The 19,406-nt window shown below is 56.0% G+C and overlaps 1 protein-coding gene and 1 long non-coding RNA gene across 2 annotated transcripts; both read left to right on the plus strand.

The window, feature by feature from the left end:
• The first annotated feature begins 10,348 nt into the window (after positions 1–10,348).
• On the plus strand, positions 10,349–14,356 carry ADRA2A (adrenoceptor alpha 2A). The gene has a single exon (XM_026117437.2). It carries the CDS (start codon positions 11,082–11,084, stop codon positions 12,414–12,416), a length of 1,335 nt encoding a protein of 444 aa, XP_025973222.2. The 5' UTR covers positions 10,349–11,081; the 3' UTR covers positions 12,417–14,356.
• A 2,487-nt stretch (positions 14,357–16,843) lies between these two features.
• On the plus strand, positions 16,844–19,081 carry LOC135328809 (uncharacterized). The gene is made up of 3 exons (XR_010389846.1): positions 16,844–17,188; positions 18,488–18,607; positions 18,899–19,081. It is a non-coding gene; the product is annotated as an uncharacterized LOC135328809 (long non-coding RNA).
• Positions 19,082–19,406: the final 325 nt, after the last annotated feature.

Here is a 19,406-nt window from a genome sequence, read left to right on the forward strand (position 1 = left end):
CTTAGTTCTTGAAATGACACAGAACATTTAACGTTCCTTAAAGAGTTCTTAAGTATATATAATATTTAATAATACTCATTACTTTTATTTTAGGAAAGCCCACGTGTTCCCACAGCTAAATTGTTAGTGAAATATTAATCAGGAAAATGTGCGTATGAAATGAGAATGTCATTTAATTCCCCAGAAATGTTAAAAAATTTAGATTTTTTTAAAGGTATTTGTTAAAGTTGCAGCAATTACTTTTTACCACTCATCCCCTGCTCTACTTAAGGAAAACTGAGACTGGATTGTAGTGAGGAATTGGTGGTGATTTTTCAAACAGCAGCTTCAATTCCAGAGGATTGTGTTGGCTGGGCGAGGTGTCCCCGCATTTGAAGGCCTGGAATGCAGTTCAGTAGCACATGAGTCTGCACGGCACAAGTTCCTGGGCGGGTGGCTGATCCCTCACACACGGACTGTCCGTGGCCAGAGGCCGATTGCTGCGTGGCCTAGTAAGGCGTCCTTAACAAAACAGTTTTGAGGGGCTGTCAATTAAAGCCAGCAGAAATCTGAAATGAGCTGTCTTCCTGAGGATTTGTGGGATGTTTTTAGCTTAGCTGAACCGAAAGGCTGCTGCAAGTCTTGAGACTGAGGTTGTCCTGTTTTCCTGTCAATGCATGCGATTGCATGTGAGACTAGGCTTCCCGTGATGCTTGGGCACTGCGTGGCAGTTGCCACCTCCTCGCAGTTGTGACCCAGCAAATTGCTTGGACTGAGCAAGTGGAAAGAAGAGTTCAGAGGGAGTTCAGCTCTGACCATCTGTAGGGAAGTTCAAGCCTTTCTCACAAATTTTATTTTCCCTTTCAACCCTTCTGCCGTTAACTTGCACTGACAGGCTGAATCGTAATTGAAATAGTAGTGATTTCTCCTTTCCCTCTCACCCTGCAGCTCCCATCAGTTGCTTAGAGTGGCTAAGGCTGTTAAAGACGTCGGGATTTGTGATGATGGTGCTCATCCTGTGCTGATGAGAGCACTGACCTACAGTATCCTTCGTCCGAGTGCAAAGGCAAAACCACGGCAGAACGGGCTGCCATTGCTCTGCGCCGGGGTGCAAACGATTTCTCAGGAAAGAAGGGAAGAGAGTTTGCTTGTAGCAACAGAGATTAATCCTTGCTGGTATGCGCATAGTCTTATGTGACGTTTCAGGCCAAGATGTGGATTATTTTGCTGCTGAATTTTGTATAGCAGGAATTTCCCTTGCTATCTATGATGTTTCCAGGGAAAAGGGAAATTGGAATCAAAAAAGCACAAGATGAGATGCGTTGTAACTCATCTCTCAGCACCCAGCGTACCAGGCTGCCTTCTCTCAGGGCTCGGTCCTGATTACATATTACCCTCGGTGTAGTATTCCCAGACAGGATAAACATTTCCTGGGGAGAGAGCTATTTTGTATTGCAGAGAAGCAACTGATAATGCTGAATAAGTAAATAAATCAAAAGCTGGTGTTTAAACTTAATTTGAGCCTCTCAGAGAGGGGAAAAAAAAACCCCAAGCTGTACTTTGTAATCTACATAGGGATAATTGTATTGGAGGCAATGAGGGAATGAGCACAGTAACGATGATGGATTTCCCTCTGCGGCATGTTGCATCCAAGCCCCTGGCTTTGGAAAGAAGGATCCTCCCTCCGGTGTCCATCAGATGATGAACGTTTCTGTCCGCTTTCCACTCGCCTGGCTCTTATCACGCAGGCTGGGAAGGTGCAGGACCATCTGCCGGCCGGGGTTCAACCGCGGGGCAGCTCCCGGCCCTGCAGCGAGGGCTGCGAGCGCCATGCAAACCCCGCCGTGGGGCAGCTCCCCGCTGAGCCGGGAGCTCGCTGCCTGCCTGCCTCTGCGGAGGGCTCCTGCGCCGCTGGCTGAGCTCCGGCGCCTTTTGGGTGGGCCCTCAGCGTTAGGGCAGGTAGCTATTTCCACCAGCGAGGGAACTAACAGCATTTGTGCCCATTTCTGAAACGAGAGCAGTGGCCAGCCGTGCCGCTCAGCGCATTCAGTCCATGTCCCTTTAGGTCCTCGTTAGTCCCACGGAAGCAAAAGACGCCTGATCCTGACAAACGGGCTTTTCTTTGCTAAATCTCCCGGGGCAGAGCTGTGGCGAGCAGGTCTGGGGCAGCGCTTAGCCTGGGCACCCGAGTGCCTAAATGGGACCTGGGGGGCACTAAGTGGGGCCAGGGGAGCGCTGGAGGGGGCCGCGTGTGCTGGGTGCTGTGCGGGGCCGTGCCGGCTGCGGGGCACCCGGGGAGCTGGTGCGAGGAGCAGCCGGCTTGCAGAGCGGGCTGCGACGCTGGCACCGTTCCTCAGCGTTATCTGCTTTTGCCACTAGATGGTGAAATAAGTGAAATTCACGGGCAGCCTCCCTCGCTCCCTCCCTGTAAAATCACGCTGCTGCGCTCTGCTCGCTGGGAACCCAGCAATTATCCCGTGGATGTTTTATATGGCTCAGCCTCCAAAAAACGCTGCTGTCACCCTGGCTCTTTGGTCTTTTTAGCTCTAGTGCTGCCATGCTTGATTCATTTAGGTGCATCAGCTGGGTTAAACGGGGAGCGTGAGCCCCCCTGATGCAAGCGTGCGCCGAAAGCCGTCTCCTGAAAGCCTGGTGCAGCAGCTTGCAGCAGTCTGGCCATAGAAGCACGATCCACTCCCCCATTTCTCTCTTTTCTTTTGATGACCCAAAACTGCCGTGGGACTTGCTGATGCAAGGTGGCAATTGCCGCTTTCAGTCCCTGCTTGGCTACTTCGTTTTGTCTTTTTTCAGAGCTATTTGTTCCTGACCCTTTTGCTGGCAGCTTCGCTCCAGCTGTGCCGAAGGACCTTCCTGGAGACATGTGCAATGAAAAGGAGAGTTATGGAAAGTGATGGGATGTTTCTCCTGGAGCATTTCTGAATTCAAAATAAGAACTGATTGAATATTGCTGACTGCAGCCCCTGGCCAGAGGTAGTGTCGTTGTGCCGAAGTCCAGGACGGAGGAGGTGAAGAACAGGCAGGGAGAGGGCAGAGACATGCGGTCGGGCCCTGGGGAGTGAAACTTGAATGAGGTGCTGCTTCTCACCTGAGTGATTAAATGTTGGCCTGTCCCAGTGGTGAAATTAAATGCTTTAAAGTGAAGCAGCCTCGATTTTGCCTTCCAACTGGGCCAGCTCTGCCCATGAGACGTAACTTGTTAAGCTGTGGAAACTTGGTGGTTTTCATTTAGGGGAAGGTTGCAGAGAAAGTCGGGGCAGAGCGAGCGCTGGATGCCCAGCGTTCCCCCTCTCTGAGCACTGGCCCGGGCGCCTCGCTACCTGCCTGCGCCGCCTGCTTTTCCTCTGGAAAACTAGAAAAACCCTTCTGGCCGTTTATGCACCGCCGCTGCTTGCAGCGCAGCCCTGGGCACACGTCGCCCTTGCGACGCACGTTTTTCTCTCCCTTCGCCCCTCGACGTGAAGTGCCTGAGGGGCACGAGGCCAGCCGCAGGTCAGCGGCAGGCAGGCAGCCCGCGAGCTTTCTTGCTGCCCATCGTTTCTTCTGCAGAGATGAAACAACCCTTACCGCCGAGAGGCCCCCCAGGCTGCGGGGAGGCTTTGGTGCTTTCCGAGCCGGGGTGGCCCCGCGCGGCTGTGCCAGGCGTGCGCCTCGCCGGGGTGCTGCTCTGCGCCCAGCGAGAGGGGCCCAGCTCCCCTGCGCCCACGAGGACCTGGCTGGTCATCCGCAGCTCCGGGAGCCGAGCTGCCTGGCGCCCTGCCAGCAAAGCCAGCGGCAGAGCGAGCCGGAGGTTTGTTGGCAGGGAGACAGCTACCCCCATCCACGGCTCCTCGCGGACCTCGGGGCCAGCTGGCTCCGGAGCAGACGCAGGGAGAAGCGAAAGAGGGAGACTAATGGATAAATAAAGCGGAGGCTCACACGAGTGCTCTCCCTGCTCCTCCGCCTCACCCCGAACTCTGCCACGCTATAATCTGTAGCGTGGAAATGTTTCTCTTGGCCAGACAGCTGTTGGTTTAGGGCTGTGCAATCAAACCTGGTAGTTAAAATCCTGCTGAACAGGGCAGGCAACCGAAACGCCGGCTAACGAGGAAACGCGAGCAGAGCTTTAAAGCCGTTTGCAAAAACGCGGGAGGAGCAGGTGGTCACACACGATCTGTCTTGTGCTGTGCGAGCCAGCTTTCTGCAATCGTGGGGATAGGCAAGGACTGCCCCGGTAGGTAATATTCAGTGCGCCTCCGTTTCTTCTTGTCTGAACATCTGATACCAGCAGCAGCGGCCCTGCTCGCGAGGGGATTAGGTGCTAGCACAGAACATTGCCGCAGCTATCTCTTCCATACTGATTTATTCAAATGACTAGGAAAAGTACATCCAGCAGCTGAGTCCAGACAAACTCTGTGGAGAAACATGGCTCTGTAGAAGCAGTTGCTGTGAGAGCTGTGAAAAGAGCAAAATCCAAGTGCAGCATCTGATGGGAAAGGGAGGTCCACAGATTTTAACATGTGTGCAGGGGGGCAGAGTGCCTGAGTTCCCAAAACAGGTGGTGGTGACAGCTGGCTGGGCGGTCAGATCAGGCAAGCTTGTGATTATTTAAAAAAAAAAATAGAATTTAAAATAAAAGAAAATGACTAATCACAGCACCTGCAACACCTCCCTGGAGATGGATGCTTGTGCTTGCTGACATCTATATTACTTTGCCGTGACACCGTGAGTATCCCCAGCTGGGCCCGGTTTGCCTGCAGAGGAGCTGTACCTCTTCCCCGACAGATCCTCTCTCTCTGAGATACTTTTCCTCCAGGGGTTGAAGCAGGAAGAGGGATATGCATTCTTACTTTGTGCCACTCGGGCATATCTCAGCCGTTGCCTGGAGGAAAAGTGGCCAACTCAAAGCTGCCATGAAGGGCTGTTCAATCATCAGTCTATGGAGTGTTGCAACCCACAGGATTTCACTCCATGACCCCCAGAGGAGCCCAGTTACTAAAGCAAATCTTCCTTAAACACACCCTGTTGTGATTTATTCAAATGCATCCCGTAGCACAGGCAACACAGGTACGCAGCTCCAAGGAGAGCTTCCTGCCATGTGTATGCAAATACTGAGATCAGTGCAAATGAGCTAAGCACAGCTCTCACACAAAGCAAACTGGAGCTGCTATTTACCTCTGGGCGCAGAGCACACCTGGCTCTGAAACTAAGGCTCCCTCCCCTTTGATGGTTTGTGTCAAGTCAGCAGAGAGATGTTCTTGAAAGCTTGTTTGTAGAAAGTATTTCTGCACTTCGTCTAATGTTTGCCCCTTTTGTATGATCCCCCTGGGAATCCTTATTTAACTGAGGTGTCTTGAGGTGAACTGCCCTTTGATCTGCCCAGCCTTTGTAACCCTGAACCAGACTAGACTGTCTGTTGCACAGACTAGACCGCTACCAAAAGCATGGACAGCTCGCAGCCCTTTAGTATCTACCGCTGCTTTTTCTCCTGTCAGAATCTCGCTGCTGTTCGGGAAATAAACAGTTCCTGGGACTGCTGGTTCAAAACATACATTTTGCAGCCTTATTACCATAATGATTCTTTCCGGAGATTATCTCCCCATATGTGATTTGCTCTATGCTGTGAGCAGCTCTGAGACCCCGCGAGCGTTTCTTAGCTCCCTCTCCCTGCAAGGCACCTGGGGAGGGTCCCAGCTCCCCCCGCCTCTGCTGGAAGCAACGCCAGAGCTAGCTGGCAAAGAGGTGTATAAATATGGAAGCAGTGTGCCTAATTAATGACCTCAAGCTGTCCGCAAAGGTCATCTTGTTTATGAAGAACGTACTTCCCGTACACGTGCTGAATGAGAACTTCTCGGCTGCACCTCGGAAAGGGCACAGACGCCCGCCCTGGGACGGGCGGCGGGCGGAGGGGAGCTGTCAGCAGGGGAATCGATAATGCTCAGTCTCGCTTATTAGTGCAGAATGCGAACGTGGTCGGAAAAGGAGGGCCCCCCTCGCCCGGCGAGCCTGGCTCTGCACGAGGCTCTGTGGTGAAACCAGCCTGCTTTCCTAGGGAAGCGGCAAGTCCTTGCAGCAGTTTGACGTGTGATGCTGCCAGAATGATGGGAGAACAAGCTGTTTTCGGGGCTGTCTCATCAGGCACTTGTTGACTCAGTTTGAACTGCAGAATCCTTATGACTTGTATCAATATTGTCAGCAGCACGCGTTCAAAAATTGAGCATCTGGATGCAAATGCCAGAAGATGGATACAAAAATCTTTTATTTACTCTGTTTTTTTTCCCTGAAGCTTTTCTCTAGTCTTCCAGAGGCTGCAAATTTGAGATTCTTATTTAACCCCAGGGCTCTGAGAGTTGAGGCTTAATGAATATTGCAAATTACCAGAAAGCATGGGATAGACACGTAAAGATGGCCATCCTGTAGGACAGGGTGCACCAAAGGTCATCACGTGAGATCTAAGGGTCCTTTCCGTGGCAGTTTCTGACTACCGTACACCTTGAGAACTGGGCAGAGCCATGACACGACCTGGAGAGAAAATAAAGGGGAGATTTGACATTACTGAGTCACTTTGCAGACGACACTGAGTGCTGCTTTAGCTCCAGAGTCAATAAAATCACAAAGATGTCTCACGCACAAAGATGGTAATGGTGCAAGGAAAGTGCTATCGGTAATGCAGGTGGTCTCTCTCTCATCTTTTCCCTCTCTCAGACATGAATACGACGAGATCACAGCTGTCCCCAGCTTGCAGAAAGCTCTTTCCAGCTGCACTGCTGGAACAAGCCCTCTTCAGGCTTTTGGCCTCACGTGTCCCTCTCGCATTCTTCATCCCAGCAAAGAGCCTGGATCAAAGCTCTCCTTTTGTGACGTTGTGCCTTGGGAGCAATGTTGTTGGCTGGGTTTCGCTTCAGGCATACGAACGGTGTTCAGCCATCTACCAAAGGGAGATAGCAAAATCAAGGCAGCTGGTAATGTTTCATTATTTATATGTGCTCTCTGCTCATGTCAGGGAATGCAGCTTAGCTTTCTAGGGAGCACGAGTGCAGACCGCGTATATCCAGAAAGGCACCAGCTCAGGTCTGCAGCAAAGGGTCTCTGACAGCTTGTGATTGCCCTGGCTTTGGTGCGCTGTTATGACTGAGGTCAAGCCGGGCCAGAGCAGGGCTTATGCATTTCAAGCACTCCATAGCCTGCACCCTATCTTTACTGGGTCTTTCCATCCAAGCAGTGACCATGGAGGCCTCTGTTGGGGGAGATCACAGGGACCTGCAGATCCCACATCTAAGGGAGAACAAAACTCACTCCAGGGCCCAGAGCTCCACCTCCTGCAGAGCATGCAGGTCACCCCTGCAACGAGCAGAAAGCAGAAGACGGCCCAGTTCAGCATCTCCTTGATGCCTTCCCTGGCCTTGCCACAGACTTCCGTGAGTCTCTTTATCCTTTGTGTCTTCATTTGCTGCTTACAAAGTCTGCGGTTATACCGTGGCCCTGGATCAGCAGCAGAGCACAGGGCATCTGGTAATACTTTGAAGGGGCTCCCTATGCACTTGATCTTGTTTTTAATGGCTGTTGCAGTACTTGCCCCTGCTCTTCTGGCCTTGGGAAGATGCCACCATGCTGTGGTTGTCGTCTCACATGCACACCCCCCTGCACTCGTGTGTTTACTCTCTGCTAGAGATTTTTACAGCGTGCACAGTCAAGTGCATGTCAGTCACCTTGAGTTCAATTTCCAGGTTGTAAATCACATCTGCAGATTGCTCTTCTCCCAGGCAAAAGAGCACAGTGACCCTGTGCTCACTTTCTCAAACAGTGGGATTCCCCCCTTGCTCTCCCCTCCCTGGTCCCTGGCCGGCTCCCAGGGGCTGCGCTCTCCAGCTCTCAGAGCCTGCCTCTTCCCACCCCTGCTCCGTCTCTCCTGGGTGTCATCAGGCAGTCTGGGCCTGGCTTATAACATGGTGTGTGGTGCAGGGACAAAGATGACAGGGCTTCCTCCATCTCGCAGAGGAAATATCGTTCATTGGCCCATGCGTTCAGCACGGCAATTAATTGAAAGCTGCCTGAATCTGTAGCACCAAGCGAGCGTCGTTAAAGCCACCTGAAAATGAGGGAGAAAGAGAAGAGACCGTGAGTGTGAGCGATCAGCACTGGAGTCAACGTGCCATACTGGTGAGTAATCTGTACATGCTCAGAGCTGACAGCTTTTGAGGCTGGACCGACTTCCAGGTACGTCACGATTGCTCTTTCTCTATTAAAAACGTTCTGCGCTGCCGTTCCAGCTGCAATGGCGGGTGACGGTAGCCTCTGTGCTGCTGCTGCTGCTTCCAGGCCAGCGAGGAGCTCAGAGGGGCCCCAGGATGGTCCCCCAGCGCTGGGGCTCGGTAGGGTGTTGTGGGCAATTCCCCACCTCAGCCCGCTGCCTGTCTCCCCCCCTCCTTGTGTGGGGCCAGTGAGGAGCAGGGTAGGGGGTGGCCACGCAGCAGGTGATGCTTCACAGGGGGCTGTGTCTTCTGCTGTCTTGGTGGCCTCTGTCTCCCGCTGCCCTGTGAGGAAGGCAGCCGTCTCATGGTGCAGGACCCGTGGGTGCTGTTGGGCACGAGGCCGTGTAGCCAAGAGCATGCACGGTTTTGGGGCTGGCAGCAGGGATGCTGGCCCCAGCCCGGAGGCAGCGTGCCCCGTGGGGTCCTGTCCCTCCTCCCACTGTGTTTGGGACTGCTGCCTCGCCTGCGGCCCGAGCGCTGCCGCAGGGCCTGCTCACCTCGGGGGCAGAAGCACTTTTATGGGAGACTCCACCCGGGCGGCTGCCCAAGCCGATGCCCCTTCCCCGAATCCCCTCGCTCAAGCAGGGAGCGGGGGTTGCCCCGGTGGGGCTGCGGGGCTCACCACGGGCCAGGGCGAGCGGTGGAGCTGCCCCCCAGCTGGCGGCTCCGGGGGTCCCCGGCAGAGGGGCGCAGCCAGCCCGGCGCCTGGTGTGCTTGGCCCCGGCGGCGGCAGGGACCCGGCTACGCCCGGGGCCGGCGGGGAGCGAGCGGCGCCGCCCCGTCCCTCGTCCCCGCTCCCCCCCGTCCCGGCCGCCCAGCGCACGGGGCAGAGCTGCCTCAGCTGGGCCCGGCCCGGCGGTGCGTGCAGTGCGGCGCCGCCGCCAGCAGGTGCCACTGCCCCCCCGCGCTGCCCGGGGCCGCGCCGCCGCCGCGCCCGGCCCGGCTCGGCCCGGCTCGGCTCGGCCCGGCTCGGCTCGGCTTGGCCCGGCCCGGCCCGGCCGCCCTCGCTGCCCGCCCGCGGCGGCGGTGCCCGCGGCGGCTCCGCTCCCTCGCCCGGCGGTCGGTGCGCGGCGCCTCGGCGCGGGGTTTGGGGAGGGCGACGCCCCTCACCGCTGTCTCGGGTCGCCGCGGCACCCACCGGGCGCGGACGCGCCGCAGCGCGCCGGGCGGCCCCGCACGCGGCCGCGGTGCCCGGCACTGCCGCCGCTCCCGGCGCCCCTGCACCGGGCAGCGCTGCTTCCCCGCCGGCCTCTGCCAGCCAGCTCCCGGCCCCCCCTGCCCCTTCCCCGCCTCCGGGCGCCTGCAGCCCGCCCCCTCCTGCCGCCCCCGGCCGCGCTCCGCCGCCGGGCAGAGGCTCTGCGGCCGCCGCTTCGGCCGCCTCCGGCCGCCGGCGATGCAGAACCGTCCCGGAGCGGCGGGTGCAGCCCGGACTCGCCCGGGGCGAAAGCAGAGCCCGCGCGCAGCGGGGCCCCGCGGACCGCGGGGCTGGCGAGGCCGCGGGGCCGGGCAGACGCCGCCCCCCGCCACCGTCGGGGCGTCGCGTCGGTGCCGCAGCCACGCGGCAGCACGTGCCGGCGCCGCCGCTCGGGGCCCGGCAGGGAGGGGGCCTCCGCGCCTCCGGCCCGCGAGCTGCCGTGGGGGCGCACGGCGCGGCTGCACCAGCCCCCGCGGCGCCACGGCCGCGTGTCCCCGGGCCTCCGCGCGCAGACCCCTCGCTGCGGGCACGGCGCAAGTCACGTAGCGACAGCCGAAACCCCCGGGGGGAAAGAGCCGCCCCCCGTCACCCCCTCCGAGCCCTCCTGCACGACACAGGCCCCTGCTTGCCCCCCCGGCGTGGTGGCACTGCGCTGCTCCCTTGCAGGCTGACGCCGCCGGGGCCTCGGCGGGTCCCCGCGGGGGCCATGGGGCCGGCTGGAGAGGGGCGGCGGGCCCCGGCGCCCAGCGGGTGGGGCAGGCGGGGGGGCGGCGCTGCGCAGCGGTGCGCGGGGGTGCGGGGGTGCGGGTGCGGGGGTGCGAGCTGGGCACGAACGCTGCGCAGGGGGAGCGTGCGTGGGGCTGGGCAGAGCAGCGGCGTGCGGGAAGGCGGTGTGACAGGCTGCGGGTGCCCGTGGAGCGCGGGAGGGGCGCGGCTGTGTGTGTGTGCGTGTGTGTGTGTGTGTGCGTGTGTGTGTGTGTGTGTGTGTGCGCGTGCACACTCTGCGCCCGTGGCTGCGAACACTGAGCAGGGCGAGTGTGCAATGGGTGAGGCGAGAGGCTGTGCGTGCCTGTGGGGCTGAGCGGGGACGGTGTGTGTGTGTGTAAGGTGGCTCGGGGGGCTGCGTGTGCTGAGTGGGGTGGGTGTGTGGGTCCGAGCAGCCAGGAGGGCTGCGTGCCGGGTGTGCGTGTGCATGGGGGGTGTGTGTGTGTGTGTGTGCAGTGTGTGTGCGGTGTGCATGTGTGTGTGTGCGTGGTGTGCGCGGTGCGTGTGTGTGTGTGTGCGCGCACCGGGGGCAGCTCCCCACGTGGGGCTGACGCGGCAGCACCGGCCTGATCCGGGGCTATAAAGCGGCTCGGCGGCGAGCGAGGCAGAGCAGCCGCCGCCGGCTGCAGCCCCGCCGCCCCGCGCGCCGCCCGGCCCCGCTCCGCGCCGCCCGGCCCCGCTCCGCGCCGCCCCGCGCCCAGGTAAGCGGCGCCGCCGCGGCCGGCCGCGCTCCCGCGGGCAGCGCCCCCCATGCGCCGCGGGGCCGCGCCCCGGCGGGCGGCCGAGTAGCAGCGCGGAGCCCCGCGGAGCCGAGCGCGGCGCGGCGCAGCGGCGCGGAGCCCGGGCGGGGCAGTGCGGGGCGGAGGGCGGGGGCGTCCGCGCAGCCGGGGTTGATGTTTAACCTGGAGCGCCCGTTCACGGAGAGGGGCCGCCTCTTCCCCTCCATGGAGTACCAGCGGCAGCTGGAGGAGGAGGAGGGCTCCCCGCCGCCCGGCACCAACGGGACCTTCAACGACAGCGGTGCCGGGCTGGGCTGGGGCACGCCGTACCCCCTGCACACCACCGCGACGCTCATCAGCCTGGCGGGCTTGCTCATGCTCTTCACCGTCTTCGGCAACGTCCTGGTCATCATCGCCGTCTTCACCAGCCGCGCGCTCAAAGCCCCCCAGAACCTCTTCCTGGTCTCCTTAGCCTCGGCAGACATCCTGGTGGCCACGCTGGTCATCCCCTTCTCCCTGGCAAACGAGGTCATGGGATACTGGTACTTTGGCAAGGTCTGGTGCGAGATCTACCTGGCCTTGGACGTCCTCTTCTGTACCTCCTCCATTGTGCACTTGTGTGCCATCAGCCTGGACCGCTACTGGTCCATCACGCAAGCCATCGAGTACAACCTCAAGCGTACCCCACGCCGCATCAAGTGCATCATTTTTATCGTCTGGGTCATCTCGGCCGTCATCTCCTTCCCGCCACTCATCTCCATTGAGAAGAAGAGTGGGCAGCAGGCCGATCAGGGGGTGGCACAGTGCAAGATTAATGATGAGAAGTGGTACATCATCTCTTCCTGCATCGGCTCCTTCTTTGCCCCCTGCCTCATCATGATCCTGGTGTACATGCGCATCTACCAGATAGCCAAGAGGCGGACCAGGGTACCGCCGAGCAGACGGGCGGAGTGCCCCGAGAAGAGGCAGAACGGCTTGACCGACAAGGAGGACCTGCCAGCAACAGCCCAGCTCAATGGGGAGAAGGCGGCAGGAGGCAGCGGTGGGCAGGAGGGAGAGGTCAACGGCATAGACATGGAGGAGACCTCCTCCTCCGAGCACCAGGAGAACAACCAGTGTAAGAAGTCAGACAGACCGTCGAGGGGCAAGGCCAAGACTAAGCTGAGCCAGATTAAGCCTGGGGACAGTTTGCCCAGGAAGGTGGAGGAGGAGAGGAACACCAAAGGGTCCCGGTGGAGAGGCAGGCAGAACCGGGAGAAGCGCTTTACCTTCGTGCTGGCGGTGGTGATTGGGGTCTTTGTCATCTGCTGGTTCCCCTTCTTCTTCACCTACACGCTGCTGGCCGTCTGCAAGAGCTGCTCAGTGCCCGACACCCTCTTCAAGTTCTTCTTCTGGTTTGGTTACTGCAATAGCTCCTTGAACCCTGTCATCTATACCATTTTCAACCATGACTTCAGACGGGCATTCAAAAGGATCCTCTGCAGGATAGAGAGGAAAAGGATTGTTTGAAGGACCCTTTGCTACCAGCAGGACTAAATGATTCAAGACTTCGTAGGAGAGTAAGGCATGGGTCTCTTGGGCTGTGCTTGCATGGGATGGTTTCCTTCAGCTCACAAGCTGGAAGCCTTTAAAACCTGAGACGAGCCTGTCGAAACGCTGGGCAGCAGCAGCGAGGAGCAGCAGGCAAGTGGAAGTCTGAGCCGTGGCATTCAGCTTTCCGGAGAGGATGGCTTTTCACTTGCTTGGTTATTTTGTTAGGTTTTTTTTTTTTCTTTTGCCAGAATCTCTCAGTGGATATTTTTGTGACTGCTCAGTTTGACTCTTTAAAGACAAAACAACTGATGTGCAACTCCATGAGATGAACAACCAGGAGGGAGTATACCACCTCAGAGGTGTTGGCTTTTTTATGTTGTTGTATCTTTTTCTTTTTTTTGAATGTGTAATTAGTTTTAAACCCCTTGTAAAATACAGTATTGTATCCCTGAATCTGAATGTCTTAATTTTTGTAAGGCAAGCAGCTTTGAAACTGTGAATGCTTTCGTAATCTTGGACATCTTAAAAGTTGCTCGTTCTCCTTCCCCCCTTCCCGCGAACAGTTAGGGTCATTTCCCCTACCTGGCAGTTTGATCCCATTACCAAAATTTCAAATGCCCTGTAGTTTTTTTTGGCTATAAAGCTTAGACGCACAGACCACACTACATTTTTTTTTTTTTTATCATACCTGATTCTGTTTAATTTTTGCGTTGTCTGTGATATGATACAGTTGAGATAACCTAACGAGAAGAGTAGAGTCACTAGAAGAGATGCGAATAGACCCGTGGTTTTGCGCGTCGCCAGGGATGACCCGGGGGCTGTGACAGGCCGTTTCGGCTCCGGCGTGAGGCTCGGGAGCTGGCCCAGCTGCAGCGAGCTGATCTCCCTCTGTGTTACACCGCCCTGCAGCCCTGAAACGTGCGCCACGCTAGCTCACTTCCCCACCGCCGACTGTAAATAGGTAACATTTCAGAGCAGGTACCAGGGCTCCACATACCATGTTACCTGGTTTGCATTGATTTCCCACGTTTCAACTCCAGCAGGATTTCCTGCGGGGGGGGGGGGGGGGGGGGGGGGAGGGGAGCAGAGGCTGTTCTGCCTTTCCGAGTTACGTGGCAAGAGTTAAGTTTTGAATCTGCCACTCTCATCTTTTGTAGGAGATACTGACCCGTCCCTCTTTCGGTCTTATACAGGGCACAACTCTGAAGTGGGAAACTTACTGGCAGGTTTCCTAGCATTTTATAGTGTAATTATGCTTTTTTAAAGAAAAGAAATATGTAAATATTAAGAGACTGGAGCAGGAGAGGAAGTGTTAATACTGCTCTTACACGCCTTTCCTGAAACTTCTTTCAGCTCTATCTGCTACAAACAAAACAAAAAAAACCCCCAAAAAGCAACAACAAAGAAACCCGAACAGAACAAATCGAGCATCCTTGTGCCATGAAGAAGTGTCTGGAGAATATTAGAAGGAAAAACTTGTTTTGTTTGTTACAATAAATGGGTTGGAAAGCCTTTTAATGCTATAAGAACAGCTTTATTGAATGCTGACAAATCACAGAAATTGTTTGGAAAAGGCAAAGTTTAAGTCTGTTGTATAAAGTGAATTTTTCTGTACTGGAGTTGTACGGTGCACAGGAAGAGACTTAAAGAATAATACCTTTTTACTTTTGGAAGTGTTCTGTTGATTTTGCTCTCTCTTTGGACTGTGTAGTTAACTCCAAGGGTCCCTGGATGTATTTTGGGACCTGGAGAGCAATGTTTACATTCACTTACATTTTCAGATTTGAATCCTCAAGAGGTGAGGAAAGCAAATAAGCTGTGCTTTACTGAAAAAAAAAAAAAAAAAAGAAAAAAAAAAGGAAATTGCTATAATGGATGATTATTTTTATTAAATAAAAAAAGCATTTACAGATCAAGTGTGAAAACTCTCTGAATAATGTTAGCTGTACTTTTTTTTTAACTGCTCACCAGTTCTCCGGCAGCTATGGTCTTGACATCTTTTAAAGAACGTATTGGGAAAAGCACTTGTGTTTTCTGAGAGGCATTGTTATACCGGGTAAGAAACAATGGCTCAGTTCATTGCGGAGTGGCATAATAACAAATGAGTCCTTGATATTTCTTTTTTTTTTTTCCCCTTTCATGCCACAGTAAGTGCATTCTTGTGCTTCTTAAAAAAAAGAAGAGCTTAGGGTTTCACGGAGCGGTTTGCTCCTTGGAAGTGTGGCCCGGCACCTTTTCTGCCCCTCCGTGGGAATGTCTGGCTGGGGCAGTATTTACAGCTGCTTAGTTGAGGGGGTTGCTAATAGTTATGTCACAGATGATGGGAATAGAAGTTATTCGTCTGGAAGGCAGGCAGGGGTATTTCTTGATACGGGCGAGGGTGTCCATCTGACTAGAGATGTGGGCTTTGTTCCCAGGCCCCGAGAGCAGGGCGGCTGGGCTTGCTTGTCTTTGAGCCAACACTGCTGAGACCTGTCCTTGCGGGAGGGTGCCGGGAGGTTGCTCTCTGGCTGGATGTGACGGTGCTGTGTTGCCACCTGCCTTCACGAGGACGCAGGGATCTGGATCAGCACCCGCTTGTGTTGTGCTCCTTCACTGCCCCAAAAGCCAGGTGGCCCCAAAGGCAGGATCCTGTGGGTGCTTTAGCGTGTGCTTTGTTTTGCCCAGCACCACACGTAACCATGCAGCTGAGCTTGTGTGCAGTTGTTTGCACATTGAGGACCTCCAGGAGGTAACTTTTTAGAGGTAAATTCCTGCTGTTTCAGCTGGAACGGGGATGAGGGATGTATTCAAGGGGCTTGGCTCCAAGAGGTGCTGAATGCCTTCCCCTTCCCCTTCCACTGCCGTGCAGGAGCTTTCTGGCTACCAGTCTTCCTACTGCTTTGGCTGTTTGGGCACCTGAAGTCACCCGACTTCCATGCTCTGCCTCTGCTTTGGTGGAAAGTAAGTGCACGGAGACTTGTGATGGAGCTGGCGCGCTGGGGCGTGCAGCCACAGGGGCCTGCTCTGCACTGAGGTCGCGGCCACAGGCGCTTGGGCAAGCCTGGGGATGGGCCAAGGCTGCTGAGCAGCATTGCTGCTCGGTGTAGGGGCTCGGTGGTGTCCAAGGCTGAAGCTCGTGAGAGATGGGGTGAGGATGAGTGGACAGTGATAGAGAGGGCATAGCCCAGGGCTCCCAGTGGAGGGGAGACCCAGCTTTTCAGCCATGACCTTGCCATCCCTGGAGATGTCTCCATGTCCCAGCTCATCCTCTCTCAGCCCACCTGGGCTGCGCAAATGATCCAGGCTCTGAGTGTCTGTGGCCAAAGTGGGAAGGTGTCTGTGAGGGGTGACACTGGTAAATGAACTGGTCCAGGGCCAGCTGCTGCTCCTGCCCCGGCCTCCTTGTGGGGGCTGTTGCAGGCCAGGAGGGCTTGATCTGGGCATGGTGTCCTGCTCTCTGTCTCTCTCATCTCAGCTGGCACCGTTGGCCCTGGAGGGTTTTCTGGAGTTGACAGCAGACTTCCTGGGCGCCGTAGGGGACAGTGCACCAGGGGCAGGACATCATTCAGCTCCATCGGCTACGCTTGCCCTGTCCCTCTGGTGCTCTGTCTTCCTCGTGGCCAAATCTCTAGCATGGCCCGGAGAGTGTGTTGGTGGGGTTGAGGGTGGCGATGGGACTTTAATGCACTTTTAGTTAATGAAGCTTTGTGCAATGAACTGTGTCCGATTGCTCCCAACTGTCCAACAAAGGTAAAAGTAAAGTGGAAATAACTGAAACAGCACTTTCAGGGTTGTGTCCCTCCCGATATCAGCATGTTCCTCGCAGTTCAGCCCCGTCAGTTAAAGTCTCCGAGGGGCTGTTTCCCTCGGGGGCAGCGACTCCCTGGGTCTGACACGGCAGAGCTGCCTGCCCATCCTCGTGGCCGCTGTCTGAATTTCCAACATGTTACTGCATTTGCCGCTTCTGACAGAGCTTTTGTTTTGCTTTCCCTGAATTGCGGGTCCTCGCAGCCTCCGCTGCGTCCTCGGCCCTGTGCCGCTGCAGGGCAAGGGCCCGTCGGGCTGCGGGAGCCGCTTCCTCCCTGGGCTCGGGGGAGAGCCACCTCCGGGCTCCAAGCTCGCTCCCGTGCAAATGGCACATTATGGGGCGTAATGGACTTTGGCTGATTTTGATAATCTTTTATTTCGGGGCTCAAAGGTTAATGGCACATGGGCGGGGAGGGGGGACCTGCCTCCCGCGCGGCGTGGGTGTCATCCAGGGTGGCCCTGCTGACCACACAGCCCAGCGCCGGCGTGCGGAGGTGCCGCGGCCGGGCTGGGGCCTGGCGGGTTTCCCTGCGGCGTGGGGCAGCCCTCGGAACCCCCCCCCGGTCCCCCCCCCCCCCCCCCCCCCGAGCTCAGCCTGAAGGTGGCAGCTCAGCGACACACGGCGGGTCCGCCCGGGCGGTCTGGCCTGGCAGGTGTCCCGAAATGTCCCTGGGGAGCGCGGGAGCAGCAGGGTTGTGTGGGGCAGAGCGGTGACTGCCTGCACCTGTCTCCGAATCTCTCATCCTGCTAATGCACCCGCTTGTCGCTGCGGGGTTCGGCCCCGTGCTCAGAGGGGCGAGAGGCTGCTCACGGGGAGGAGCTGCTCGGAGGTGCCCCACGGGCAGCACGCCTGGGCGAGGAACAGCATTGGCCCGTGGCTCTGCTCACAGAAGATGAGTTTCCCAGGCCGTGGGGACCCCTCAGAGGTTCCAGCCCACGTCCTTCAGCCGTGCTGTGCCGTGAGTACCCCCCTTCCCACCCAGCACCCCTGCTCCTTACCCAGGGCTTGCTGGGCCTCCTGGCCTTGGGATGTCCCTCGGGGTTTGGTGGCTGGCCCAGGTGAGAGGGAGCCGGGTGAGGTTGTCATCCACTGGAGCATTTTGTTTTATTTTGTTTTATTTTGTTTTATTTTGTTTTATTTTGTTTTATTTTGTTTTATTTTGTTTTTTCTTAACATTGCCTGTTCTTTCACCCCTGGAGAAGTTCAAAGTCTGTGGAGATTAGTTCTTTAGTACAATCAGTGCCCTGGCAGACAGCTACACTTGAGCTCTGTCACTGTTTCTACGGTGAACCTCACTTTGCAGCTGGTTTGTGATAACATCTTCGTGACTTGTTAGATATTTGTAGCTGCAATTGCTGTGCCTTATCCCAAGTTGTAGAAATGGAGCGAAGAGAGATTATGATTAACAGAGAGCCCATCGCCGGCATTAGCCACTAACGCTCAATCAGTTCACGAACGCTCTGTCGAGGGATACGCAGGGCCAGATCCTGGCCGAAGAGGTCTGTAGTCTGAGTCCTGAGGGGTGAGCAGAAGGACCGTGAAACACCCTCCTTGCGCTCGGAGCAAGGCTCACGCGGCCTGGCTGGTCCCAGGAGGGAGGACGTCCCTCATCCACCGAGGCTGTAGCAGAGCCCCCGTACGGGCTCAGTGGGGTGCGTCCGCACGGCCCGGCAAGCCTAGGCAGACGCGGCACTGGACCTCTCCCTGGGAGGTGGTGAATGGAGACGCTGATATCTGAGCTGGTCATTTAACATCCCTTCCTGGTCAAGGGACCTTCTTGGCCGTTGGACAGTTCTCCAGGAGCGCTTGTTCCCTTGGGGACCACCAGCATCTGGGGGCATCCAGCCTCGGACCCATAGGTGCACAGGGAGGCGAGATGGGCTTCAGCACCCGAAATCCAACAGAGGGGCGTGAGGACAAGCCGTAGGAGCAGGAAGGTGTCTCTCTCACATGAGTGGAGGCATGGAAGTGTATCAGTAAAGGAATAAATGTCCCTGCCTGTGTTTTAGTCTGTTAGTGCAATGGGGCTAAATTCCAGTTTGGTCAAGCTTAGGAGAAGCTGTCAGGGCTGGGTCGGGTCTAAGGTCCTGCTTGCCCTCCGTGGCTTGGGGAGTGGCCTGTAGCACATTTCAGGGAATACAGAGGAAAAACGTCCCTTCCCAGGAGGCTCTAGTGTGATTACACAGTTAGGGATTTCCTGGCCAGCAATGCATTTTGCATTAATAGAGAAATTCTATTAACATGTGTTTCTTTTCAGCGATGCCCTAGATTGGGAGATCTGGATGGCTTTCAAAAACGTGTTTGAGTCAAATGCCAGTAGCTGACTCTGTGCAAGAGGAATGGGGTGAAGCTCGGGGGCCGGCGAGTGCTGCCGGAGGTGAGACAAACTGACCCAACCGTCCTTGGCTTTCCTGCATGGGAAATGGCGAGCTTCTTGCAGCATTTGGCCCTTACTGGTTTAAGCATAGCTCAGGGCATTGCGTTTGCAAGAGCAGCCTTGCAGTCCTCTCAGGCTGTGTGACCCGCTGTAGAGTTTGCTCCCAGAGACGAAAAACATTTGTTTTAAATCAGCTGGTACATGAAAGAATTGATTGCTCCTTTGCTGACTGAAACAGTTTTGCTTTACTGGACCATGACTTTATGGCCTTTTTGCTGTTTTGTTTTTCAGTTGCTCTCCATGAAAAAAAGAAAAAAAAGAACTTCCCACTGCTGGACATCTTTGGTAAAATAATGAATGCTTTGCCTTCATCTGCAAGCTTGGAGATGCTGCAAAGCATTCTTCTGAAGCTGGAAACCCTACGGTGTTACTGAAAAATTCCCTGGGTTAAAAAATAAAATAAATATAAAGATAAATATTTAACACTCTGCAGCTGACCTTCTGCTTTTCAGAATTAACTGAACTTTTTTTAAAGAGTGAAATGATGAATTCTGGCTTTTTATCGCCAGAATGACTTTTGCCACCACGAAAATTGTGATGAACGGTTCCTGTCCCAGACCCAAATGTGCAGGGTTAGACCCTGATTGAGGTAGGCCCCCAGAGCTCAGCTGGAGTGCTGCTGATTTATACCTGCTGTGCAGCTTCTCCTGCCCCTGTGATTATCCCGGCATTCATGATCTCCGGGTAATCGAGTGGCAAGGCATCTTGCTGTGAAGCTGGATTTGTTCTTGGTTCTGCG

The sequence above is a fragment of the Dromaius novaehollandiae genome, chromosome 6, assembly GCF_036370855.1.
Source record: "Dromaius novaehollandiae isolate bDroNov1 chromosome 6, bDroNov1.hap1, whole genome shotgun sequence".
NCBI classification, from domain to species: domain Eukaryota; kingdom Metazoa; phylum Chordata; class Aves; order Casuariiformes; family Dromaiidae; genus Dromaius; species Dromaius novaehollandiae.

Excerpts from the sequence above, each read along its gene's own strand:
- ADRA2A (XM_026117437.2), top strand. The coding sequence starts at position 11,082 with ATGTTTAACCTGGAGCGCCCGTTCACGGAGAGGGGCCGCCTCTTCCCC.